We start from the raw sequence: 12,017 nt of genomic DNA on the forward strand, positions 1-12,017 counted from the left end.
AGATTTTCTGAAAGAGATGCTCAGACATTGTGAGACATTATGAGAGTGGGGTAGATCTATTGTTTGCAAACTTAAGATTTCCAGGAAGAGCTTCACTTTAAAGCCTTGCAGTTTTATTTAGGCAAAATAACCTTTCTGGCAGACAAGTGCTCAGCTGCTGTGGTCAGGGGCTGTGGGGGCTGGACAGAGATAGGGAAAAGTCAAGAGCAAGAGGGTGGAGATTTTCCTATTTAATCCTGTCTGTTGACAAAGGAAACTGGTAGCACATTGGAAAGTCTGTGATAACATCCCCTCACTCCCTGGATAACAGCAGAGGCCACAATATGTCTGTTAATTCCTGTCCTGTCTTTTCAGGTTGTTGATTTGCTGTTGGCCCGGGGAGCAAACAAAGAACACAGGAATGTGTCTGATTACACGCCGTTGAGCCTTGCTGCATCTGGGGGCTATGTTAATATCATCAAGATTCTTCTCAATGCTGGGGCAGAAATTAATTCCAGGTAATGTACCATGGGAGCAGCTGAGCTTCAGTGTGGCACAGGCACTCCCTGTTGGCTCCATCCTGAGGCACAGGTTGCAATCTCAGGTGTTTTCAGACCTCCTTGCAACAGTGTTTTTACACTGATGACATCTTCTATGTTCACGTTTAGTGCTTTTAAATCCTTTATCTATCACAAACTTTATCTGACTTATACCTAAATTTTAAGGGATTATAGTTAGCAAATCTGTTCTTTCCCTTTTCCACCATTCTGAGGTCTGAAAGTCAAATGATTTCCAAATAGAATGATGTCAAGAAAGCAGCCAAGTGCTCAGGGCAGCTCAGTGTGTTTGAAGATGTCTTCTTCAAGCAGAGGAACAAATTTACACAGCAGCGTCTCTTAAGCCTGCTCTGTATTAGTTTTAAGAAAACTTACATATATTCTAACACTAGATAGAGTGAGAGAGCTCTTAACTAGGGAAAGTTAAAGCTGCAGCTGTGCTAGAAGCATGTTTTACTTTGAAAAAATCAGATGTAGCTTAAGGCTTATGTCTGCTTTGGCCATTAAATTGTCTAACAGCTGAAATATATTTTCTTGGTTTATAAATTGCAATTGTCTATTGCATATAGTCCCTGTGGTGGTTTCTCCTAACAATTAAAAACGCTGCTATTTTAGGTCAGTCCCTATATTTTTAGTGTAGGTAACATATTCTTTTCTGACTTCCAACAAAACATTTTGTCCCTCTTGGATACACTTATATTTCCCAGAGCTTTTCTTCTACCGTGGACACTGCAATTTGTTTCTTTCCCCCAGGACTGGCAGCAAGCTGGGGATTTCTCCTCTGATGTTGGCTGCCATGAATGGCCACGTCCCTGCCGTGAAGCTGCTGCTTGATATGGGCTCTGACATTAACGCCCAGATCGAGACCAACCGCAACACTGCCCTCACCCTGGCCTGCTTCCAGGGCCGGGCAGAGGTGGTCAGCCTGCTGCTGGACAGGAAGGCCAATGTGGAGCACAGGGCAAAGGTAAGTGAGGGACTTGCCTTTCCTTATGATTTATTGCCTCTGAGTCGTCAAGTTTCTTCAAATTTTCCTGTAACTTTGAGCTTCTCTGGGCTCAGAGGAGTTATTACATCAGAGCGCTTAAATGTTCTGAAATGAGTGTGGTTTCTTTTAAAAAATAAAAAAAGCATCAGTGATGATGTATTTTTTTTTTTTTTTTGCATTAGGGAAAAGCTGACTGGTCCTTCTGAGTTTATAATGAAACTTAGATTGACTCTTGTCTAGACTTTTTTCAGGTTTTAACTTGACGTGATACTCAGTAACAGAACAGATACAGATATTTTTACATGCAAGTGAAGTCTAGGCAGGAAGAGAAATAGTGTTGCTTGTGATTCTCATATAGAACAGACTTCTTGTCTACAACCAAAGTAGTGCAGTCAAACTTTGTAAAGCTTTTACGTTGCTGTAGAACCCGTGGCTTCAGTACTGTGACCTTCTGTGCCTCTGAAATGCTCCACAGGTCCCATCCTTTGGTGCTCTGGGACAGCTTTGTGTCTCCTGCCATAAAGCAAGCTTAAAGCTTGTGTAGACAGCCAGACTGATTTCCCCAGCACAAAGGAATTTTTGGTAACTCCTAAGGCTGCTGAAATAATTGCTGTGTCTGTCTACCCCGCCTGCTTCTGGAATGACTGTGGCTGGAGAAAAGGGGATATGGATAAAAGCCAGCTCTCAAATGGTCAGTTGGGCATGTTAGCAGCTGGTGTAAGTTTTTTTAACAGTCTGACCTGGCAACTAAGTTGGGCCCAGATCAGTCTCAGTGCCAAGGGAGGCTAGAGAAAAGCTATAAAGCCAGTTTCTGAGTATTTTTGTAGAAACACTTGTGTCTTCATTTGAATCTGTTCTAACCTCTGTTGTAGAGATCTTGTTATAAACTTTGCATTTGCTGTTGAGACAGGTATCTGGTGGTGCTTAGTCAACAGTTTGCTTGGGTTTGTATAAATCAAAGCCCAAGAGTGTTTGGGTTTTGGGTTGGTTTTGTTTGGTTGGTCTGTGTGTGGGTGTTTTGTTTTGTTGTTGGGGTTTTTTTTTGTTGGGTTTTTGGGGCCTTTTTTGAGGAAGAGACTGCTTGAAGTTAGGCTCCTAAACTAAATATAAGCAGCTAAATAAAAATCTGATTTCCCTTTGTAGGAATCATTTATGTCTTATCTGAATATGTTGTGCAGATTTCACAGAGTAACTCGTTCTCTTTGCACAGACTGGTCTCACACCTCTGATGGAAGCAGCTTCAGGAGGGTATGCAGAGGTTGGAAGGGTTCTCCTTGATAAAGGAGCAGATGTGAATGCCCCACCTGTGCCTTCCTCAAGAGATACAGCTCTAACGATTGCAGCAGATAAGGGTCACTACAAGTTCTGCGAGCTCCTCATTAACCGGTAATCATTTCTGCTCATTAAGTCTTTAAGGCCAGAGTGGGTGGGGCTCTGAGCAACCTGATCTCCTGGGTGGCTTCCCTGCCCATGATAAGAGGGTTGGAACAAGATGAGCTTTCAGGTCCCTTCAACCCAAAGCAGTTATAACTAATGATTAGTGGCACATTTGTTCTGTATTCCTCTGTGGCAAGGGTGCTCTTGTTCACATACCTCGTGCACCTGAGAGCAAAGGGAATGGGAAGTTTTGAAAATAGGGTGTTAAATCTGTTCCCTACTCTGCAGTGTTATCCTGGAATATCTTGCCGTTGCAGGGTTAATTAAGCCAGAGGCAGGCAGGCAGTGTCTGGCTTGGATGGCTTATTTGTGTATGAATCCAGCAACTCCCACATGAGCATTTCCTCACTGTCACTTGGGGGGCAAAGCCTGGAAGTACCCTTGAGCTTTTCAAGCATAACCCAGTGTGCTGCTAAAACCTCAAGGGGCTGCTTTGTCCTATGGGTAGTCACCACACTGATCATTTAAAGGTGGCTGGTTGCATCAGGTGACACGAAATGAGTGTTCATTTCTGTCAGGGAGGTTTCAATATTTCCCTTGTCACTACTCTGCAGATGAAACAGCAAATTTCAGGGGCAGAATTTCTCATATCTTGCCATTGTATTTTAGTTATTAAAGTTCTATATCCAGTTGTAGTGAGATGTTTTGTGATCTTGCTCTCTGACTTTGCTCACACCATGTCTCTGGGTGGTGCTTTCAGAGGGGCACACATCGACGTCCGCAACAAGAAAGGAAACACGCCGCTGTGGCTGGCAGCCAATGGGGGGCACTACGACGTGGTGCAGCTGCTTGTGCAGGCAGGGGCAGATGTGGATGCTGCAGATAACAGGAAAATCACCCCTCTGATGTCAGCATTCCGTAAGGTAGGACACCAACTTCTTGCATGTTTTCAAAACTGTGCCTCTTGTTTGGTCTTGAGTCTGAATGCTTGGGTTTGGAAGAATCAAATATAACATGGCAAAATTGGTACTTTGATAAAATACCTGCTTCAAAGTCATAGTTACTGTACTTCACAAAGATTCAGTTCTTGAGAGCTAAAAAACTTTGTTCCATGAATGATGTTAGCTTTATAATTTCCAGTTGTACACTGTGCAAAAACTTTGACTGTTAGAGATTTCCGTATTTCTGCAGTCTGTAGTGCTCGTTTCAGTCCTGCTTTGGAGGTGAACACAATACCAGTCTGCAATAAGCTGTCCTGATTCCTTTGTCCTTCTCTCATTTTGTTCTTAATATTTGTGATTGGACACTGTGTAGTCAGCTCTTCTGTCACCCACTGCCTTTTCTTCTTGGCAGGAAGAGCATTGCTTTGGGATGGTTCCATCAGTTGTGGTTCCATCAGTTGTGGTGTTGGATGCAAGGAGCATAAGCAGAGGAATTTATTAACTGTAGCTGCTTTGCCTTTAACAAAGGAACAAATAACTGTGCAGCTTTTTTTACAAACAAAAATGCTGAGCTTGCCCCTGTTTTGACACTGCCTTGCTTTCACATAACTTTAGAAGCAACAGTTGGGTGCTGTGTGTGGTTGCACAGTGTACCCTGGGAGCTGAGGAATGTGCTTGCCAGGATAACATTCAGGTGGCTCAGTTTTCTGATCTTGGCCTGTAACTGAACAGTGTAAGTCAGCACCATGGGGTGAGTGGCAAGAGAGTGGATTGGGTGACAGATTTTATCTAAAGAGGGTTGTCTTGTGTCTTGGTTGTTACTAAAATCATGAAGATCTGCCTTTTGTATTTTAAAATAAAAAGTAACTTGTGGAAGAGCTTGTCTTTGCCACCTTGAAGCAGAGCAGTGGCTGTGCTGTCAGCACTGAGCAAGCAGGAACTGCCCTTCTTCCCAAACAGCAGCTTACCAGAAATGTTGTTGCTTATTTTCAGTGTTTTGCATTGAACTGAGAGATATCAAACTTATATTTTGATGATGAATGTTGACAATTGTATACAAAGGATTAGAATTTTCTTTGGTGTTCCAGGGGCATGTGAAAGTAGTTCAGTTCCTGGTGAAAGAAGTGAACCAGTTTCCTTCAGACATTGAGTGCATGCGTTACATCGCCACCATCACGGACAAGGTGAGAGGGACTTGGGGACAAGACCCTGCTTGAATTTCCAGCAAAAATAGCCCTGGGGAATTCTTAAGTATTCAAACACTGAATGTACATGTTTGCTCACATACATCTGATTTAGAGATTTGTGCATCTCTCCTTTTTAATATAGCACTTAGAAGTAAATCAGCATTAGATCCTATTCTGTGAATAGTTTGTATGTTTATGAATACAGGGGAGCTGATCTCATTGTAGAGCAAGCCTCACTCCTCAGTTGGTTTTTCCAGTGGTAGTAAGACAAGTTTGCATTTCAGGACCTGTTGAAAAAGTGTCACCAGTGTGTGGAGACAATTGTGAAAGCTAAAGACCAGCAGGCTGCAGAAGCCAATAAAAATGCAACTATACTGCTGAAGGAGCTAGACCTGGAGAAAGTGAGTAGATGATTGCTGTCATGTAGCAGTGTTTGAGCTGTGTGTCAATCTCTAGGCTGCATTTAATGCTTCTTGGGGCAGTCAGTCTTCATGCTCTGGCTGTGTCTGTGTTCCTTCCCCTAATGTATCATCCAAGTGAGGCACATACTGAGGGGGACAAACCAGAACTGATTTCTGCTTCCTCCACTTCATTGTCCTTTTTGGGGAAGCCTGGACTTAGCAATAGTTCCTTAGGCAGTGGCTCTCTGGGGTCACCTCAGCACAGAGGATGAGTGAGTAAGGGAGGTCTCCAGTCTCATGCTATATTTCTGTAGGTGTAAATAATGTCCATAAGCATTTTATGGACTTCTGCTCAGGGGAGTTGAGCAGGTATGAAGAAAAATCCCCTTCTCCATTTGCTGAGAATACAGTAAATTATTCTAAAGTAACACATCCTAGAGTGGGCTCTCTTAATAAAAATTCTTACAGTTTTTGACAAGTTGCACATTGGTTTATTAAATTTTCCATGTTGTGGACTTGTTGAGCACTTGAGCACGGATCAGTTGCTGTGCATAAACAGTGCAGCAGATGACTGATTCCATATATTTAAAAAAAAAAAAAGGTTAAAATTAGAGCCATTGAGTACTGGCTTTTGAATCAAAGATGTGGACATCACACCAAAAATATCACTGAGCTTATTAAGTGTTTGAGAAAGGACTGAGAGATTTTTCTGGTCTTCCATTAAAACTGTGGGGGTTTTTTAATACTTCTGTTTTAGTTATTACTTTGTTATCATTCCTTAGAAGTTTTGGGACCAGCTAGTCCAGTTGTTGCATAAGCTCTGTCCAGTTTCTGTGTAATGATTCAGTATGTCCCAAAGTCATTCTAGTTCATTGTGCTCTCTCATTTTTCCTTCCCCCCAGATTTCTAGGGAAGATCTGAATTATAAGTGTAATTTAGTCTGTGTGAAATGTTTAAATATGGATTCTTTTCTCCTACACAGTCAAGAGAGGAGAGCAGAAAACAAGCTCTTGCAGCCAAAAGGGAGAAAAGAAAGGAAAAGAGAAAGAAGAAGAAAGAGGAACAAAAAAGAAAACAAGAAGAAGATGAAGAAAACAAGCCTAAGGAAACTCTGGAGCTACAAGAAGATGATGATGAAGAGGAAAATGATGATGAAGGTAAACAAGTGTTTCTAGGAACAGTGTAATTGTGGAGGTGCCACCTTTCTAACCATGAAAGTAAAGGAAATCTGAGAGCTGGTCTCTCATATTTGGCAGTGTTACATGGCTGCTGCCTGACAAAACTCCTTTGCTCATTTTTTCACCCCCTCCTTTGTTCACAAAAGTCTTTCACTCTTGGAGGATTTACAGCTGAATTTGGTGCTAGTCTGACAGCTCAGCAAGGAGCATAACATCAGCTGTGGTGTATTCAGTGAGGGCACTCAGTTCTCTGTTTTGTGGGTTCTGATGGTTTATAAACTGCTTTTCTTTCAGTGGAGCAAGAAGTTCCTATAGAGCCTCCAAGTGCAACTACAACAACTACAATTGGAATTTCTGCAACTTCAACTACCTTCACAAATGCCTTTGGGAAGAAGAGAGCTAATGTGGTGACTACCCCCAGCACAAACAGAAAAAATAAGAAAAATAAAACAAAAGAGACTCCTCAGAATATGCAGATAATTTTGCCAGATCAGCATATATCCCTAGCACAGCAAAAAGCAGATAAAAATAAAATAAATGGAGAGCCAAGAGGTGGTGGTGCAAGTGGGAACAGTGATTCAGATAACCTGGACAGCACAGACTGCAACAGTGAAAGCAGCAGTGGAGGGAAAAGCCAGGAGCTGAACTTCACCATGGACACGAACTCCTCGGAGCGCCGCTATGCCTCCCTGCTCATCCCCTCTCAGGAAGATAAAAACAGCACCTCAGCTTCCAAACCACCCACCAGGTGAGGCTGCTCTGCTCCTCCCCTGCTCTTTCACAAGGTTCCACCCATGCCAGTGTCAATGCTCTGTAGCTTAAGGTCTACACAACTGTACATTCCAGAGCCTAGAGAGACTGAGGCTGCTTTATTTGCAAAGCTGTGCTAAGTTTGTTGAACACAAACTCTTTAAAATCTTGTTAGAACAAGATTTTTTTGGCATTGTTGGCCAGTTTTTAATACTACTTCAGTGAAATGGCCTTTTCTCTCTGCATTTTTTAAGCATCCATGTTGCATTGTTAGCTTTGTTAGAATAGATCTTAAAGTGAATATGCTGGGAATTTAATAAGGAAGTGCCAGCTTTACTAATCATCCACACACAGAAGTGGTTTTGTTGCCTTTTGATTGTTTTGTGTTTCATCATTAACTCGTTTGACTTGCAATCTCTTTCTTTTAAGGAGAGAAGAAGAAGACTCTGAGCATTTTGCCTGCCAGGTTGATGGCCAGTTTGATATAACCTTGTCGAGCCAGAGGTGAGTCACAGGAACTCAGGGAATGTAGGGGCCACATGAATGGTTCAGAGGGTCCTTCAGCTGCCTGGGGATGTGCTGATAACTTCTACAGCACCACTTGCTGAAGAGGTCATTGGTCTGAATCAGCTTAGATCCCATGTGGGTCTGCAGTCTTTGTTTTTACATCTAAGTAATACAAGTCTGATCTCCCACAGTTTTGTTTTCTCTTTCCATTTTCTGCACTAAGGGAGGCTGATCAGCCCAGGACAGGGCAGCTTCAATAAGAACACAGACATTGTGATATCAGGAAGGGCAGTGGGACAGGGCTGTTGTCAGACTGATTAGGACACTTGTCTGGGAGTGGGAAGAGAGGATATTTTTGGTTTTCCTATTTTCCCCCAGATTCAGGTTAGATGCAGAATGAGTGATTCACCAACCCTTGTGGTTAGAGGGTGTGTGTTTTGGGCTCCCATTAGGAGTGTTAAAAATTGGAATTTGTCTCTGTTCTGTTCTTTGAACATAGATTATTTCTGCCTTGGACCTTTCGTCCAAGGTTTGCTGCAGGAGCCTTAGGGTCCTGTGCAGTTCACTGCAGCAGGACAAGCTAAATGCATCCTTCTGCCTCCTTGTTAGAGGTGATTCTTCTGGAAACAGTTCATGTTACTAGTCTTAAGCTGCAGGAATGTAAGCTGTATGCTGTCATTTTATTCTGTAATTTGTAATTTATTCTGAATTTCTGTTCCCAGACTTGATGGTGAAGGTCATTCGAATTCTTTGTCGACTACTTATAAGTCTGTTTCCCTGCCTCTGAGCTCTCCAAATGTAAAGCTGAATCTGACCAGTCCAAAAAGAGGCCAGAAAAGAGAAGAAGGCTGGAAAGAAGTGGTTAGAAGGTAAAGACTTTAATACTATGCTTTAAAACTGTCTGTGAGCTTTTTAGCTTGTAAATTATTCTCAAATACAGAATGTCCAGCAAGATTATATAAATGAAGAATTAACTTACAGGAAAATCTACCCTGCTTGCCCTTGCAGTGCTGGGAAAACCAACTGCAGCCCTAATTTGTAGTAGCTCCTCACTAACTTAATGTGAACATGACATAACCTTGTGTTTGGCATCAGAAAATAAAGACAACCTGTGACTTTAGTGGAATACAGGATGTGGGGACAAGATAAAAGGGGAAGGGAGCAGAGGGCAGTGAAAAGCCCTACAGCAGATGAACTAAAGGCAGAATGGATGTGAGTGGAGGAGAGGCCAATGATCCCTTCAAGGCCAAAATTCATTGTACTTTGGGCAGTGACCTTGATCACTAATTCAGAGGGAAATTGTCTTATCTGACAGTGAGTGCAGTGAGATTTAAAGTTTCACTGTAATGCAATCTTTTCTTTTGAAAATGTACCTGGTTTTACTGTATGGCCATTAACACCCCAGTATCTCTAACCTTTATCTTGTCTACTGCTTGGAACTAGAATGATCATCTGGCTTTGAGGGGTTTTTTGTTCTCTTTATCAAAAAGGAATACAGCACAAACATACCATAGGAATACCATGCAAAGGAATACAGCACAAAAAGTTAGATGCTTTGGGTGCACATAGGAAACCCTCCTGCTTTTGTGTTCTGCAGTGGCAATGACAAGATGTGCTCATTTTGGAAAATTTAAATGTAATTGTATAGAGGGCTTGGTGCATTTGGATTAGTGGAAACCACAGAGTGTTCTTAATAAAGGTTAAAAAGGCAGTTTAATATGAAAATTTATGTTTGAACTTTTAGAGCTGGTTTGGTCTCTGCCTTTTGATGGTGTCACCAATGGGGCTGTCCACAGTGACGGTGTGTGGTGGCAGCCTGGTCCCCACCTGGGGAGTGGTGCAGGCAGGAACCCCTCAGACAGCCCTGACCCCTCTGCCCTGGGGCTGCTCCTGCTCTCCTGGGGCTCTTGAGTCTCCTTGGCTCAGCCCAAGTGTTCACATGGGTGTTGCCTGCTCTTGTGTTGGCCTTGGCAGTGTTGTAGCCATGCATCCAGAGCCTCCCTATCTCTTTCCTGAGGAGTGCCCTAAGGAACATCCCATCCAGGGTTCTGCACTGGTGTTTGCTGTGCCCTGACTGATGGAAGCATGTCCTGCCAAAGAGCATTGTTGGTGACTGTGGATGTGTGGGTGCAGTGCCCAGGAGCTCCTTCTGCTAAAGCCTCTCCTGATCTCAACAAGAATTCTTCTTCCCTCTCCCTGAGTGACCCCCAGCTAGAAGGGATGTGTATCAAAGTAACCAATGCAAACATCCCTTGTGCCCCTGACAGGCAAGTGGGCAGAGTTTTGAAAGACCCTCCCCCCAGCAACACTCTGCAGCCAACACCAATTGAGCAATTCCAGCTGCAGAGAGGAGGGCGCTGCTGCTCCGGAGCAAAAAGGTACCTTGGGGACACTTAGAGAAGTGAAAACTTATCAGCCTTGGGAGGGAGGGAGGGAAACAGCTGTGGGTGATGGGTGGGAGGGACTGGACACTGGGGTGGGCTCTCCTGGAAGAGAAATGCCTCCTTGAGTGGCTGTCAGAGGTCCCCATGGGCTGGGGTGGAAGCAGACCAAGGGGCAATCAGGAACCCTGTGAGCAATACAGGTGATCTTCAAACTTAGGTGAGCATGGAGCTCTGGTTTGGGGAGGGAGTAGCTGTGATGTCTGTCTTGAGAAAGGAGCCTTGGAAGGGGAGGTGGGGAAGAAAACCCAAAGCATTGAAACAGCCTTGGGATAGAGCTGGTGCATGCACTGGGGGTTCTGGGGATGGGCAGGGTTGTAATGTGCTGTCCTGGCAGGAATGGGGGAAAGAAAAAACACCTTGACAACATGAGGTGTTGCTTTAAAACATTTCTGTGTGTTTAGATGTTTACAATTAAATGGGTTTCCTCCAAGTCCTGTTAAGTGACAAACAATTCCCTGAGAATCAAGTTACTTCCAAGTTTCTGAGACTGGAATAGCTAGGTGAAGCTGGCAGCCGTTCCACAGGGTGGTGGGGACCTGTGAGTGCTGTGATTTCTGAAACCCCTTTGAATCCCCTCTGATTGTGCAGCATTGAGCCAGTGCACATCAATAGCAAGCCTGAAAGCAGCTTATGGGTGCAAGAGGTCCAACACACCTTAAAGTCTGGGGGCAGTGGTGGCCCAAAGATCTCAGCTGAGATCTGTGTGTGTGCAGAGCTTGTCTTCAGACACTTCCATAAACTGTGTGCTTGCTCTGACCCACCAGTACCATGTGAATCAGGAAAACCCTGAACTGACTGACCTTAGTGGCAGCATTGTAGCCTGACAGTGAGCCTGCCCCTGCAAGTCCATGCTGCCATCACAGGGGCTTCCAGCAGCTCCCTGAATCACAGCACTGCACACCTTCACCTGCTTTCACCCACCATTGCTTATTGGTGACACTGCACTTCCAGATCTTGAGGTCTGAAAGCGGTGGATACTGAAAGGTTGTGGATGCAGGTGGTACCACAAATCTGATCACTGGAAAGTCATCTTCTCCTTGCTATAAACAGTCCAAGTAGCCAAGCCATGGGCTTTTATATTTGAAACAGTGCTGCTTGTCTAAATTCAGGTTGATAAGCTGAGGATTTGTCTCAGAGGTGAGGTACCCAAGATAAGATAAAATCCAAAAGGGGTTCTGAAGTAGTGTGAGGCTCATATATCTGTTACAACAGTGGTGGGATAAATGCTGCTGGAGAATCCTTGTCAGGTACTGAGGATGCTGAGTTGAGTGGGGGACTTTGAGAGAGGCTCCAAAGGGCAAAGAAAGGATCAGCAGAAAACCACTTACTGCCCTTAAGAATATTACTTCAGCCACTGTCAGAGGGGTTTTGTCTGTGTGTGAAGTTTGAATGCATTTCACAGATTTCTGATCTTTGTGATATAGGTCAAAGAAATTATCAGTCCCAGCTTCTGTCGTATCTAGAATAATGGGAAGAGGTGGGTGCAACATCACAGCAATTCAAGATGTCACTGGTGCCCACATTGATGTGGATAAGCAAAAAGATAAGAATGGAGAGAGAATGATCACTATAAGGTACAGTATCTCAAAATCAAAGTCTTGAGTTACTCCACAGTGTCATTTATTGAAAAGCTTGTTTGCTTTCTAAGGCAGGATCTATTTAGCTTCTTTCTTCTACAATAGCGCATACATTCCTGCTGCCAGGATAT

At 43.6% G+C, this 12,017-nt stretch overlaps 1 protein-coding gene across 11 annotated transcripts in view; it reads left to right on the forward strand.

Moving 5' to 3' along the window:
• Window positions 1-12,017, forward strand: part of ANKHD1 (ankyrin repeat and KH domain containing 1) — a 102,401-nt gene that overhangs the window by 75,972 nt on the left and 14,412 nt on the right. For all 11 annotated transcript variants that reach the window (XM_064725355.1, XM_064725356.1, XM_064725360.1 and 8 more), the window contains 12 exons: window positions 355-497; window positions 1,290-1,503; window positions 2,735-2,910; window positions 3,662-3,824; window positions 4,931-5,026; window positions 5,314-5,430; window positions 6,413-6,587; window positions 6,903-7,356; window positions 7,788-7,862; window positions 8,588-8,734; window positions 10,133-10,243; window positions 11,734-11,883. In XM_064725355.1, coding sequence (XP_064581425.1) covers window positions 355-497; window positions 1,290-1,503; window positions 2,735-2,910; window positions 3,662-3,824; window positions 4,931-5,026; window positions 5,314-5,430; window positions 6,413-6,587; window positions 6,903-7,356; window positions 7,788-7,862; window positions 8,588-8,734; window positions 10,133-10,243; window positions 11,734-11,883 — 2,021 coding nt within the window. The remainder of the gene's footprint in view (window positions 1-354; window positions 498-1,289; window positions 1,504-2,734; window positions 2,911-3,661; window positions 3,825-4,930; window positions 5,027-5,313; window positions 5,431-6,412; window positions 6,588-6,902; window positions 7,357-7,787; window positions 7,863-8,587; window positions 8,735-10,132; window positions 10,244-11,733; window positions 11,884-12,017) is intronic.

This window comes from Zonotrichia leucophrys, chromosome 13 (assembly GCF_028769735.1).
Source record: "Zonotrichia leucophrys gambelii isolate GWCS_2022_RI chromosome 13, RI_Zleu_2.0, whole genome shotgun sequence".
In the NCBI taxonomy this organism is placed as follows: Eukaryota; Metazoa; Chordata; class Aves; order Passeriformes; family Passerellidae; genus Zonotrichia; species Zonotrichia leucophrys.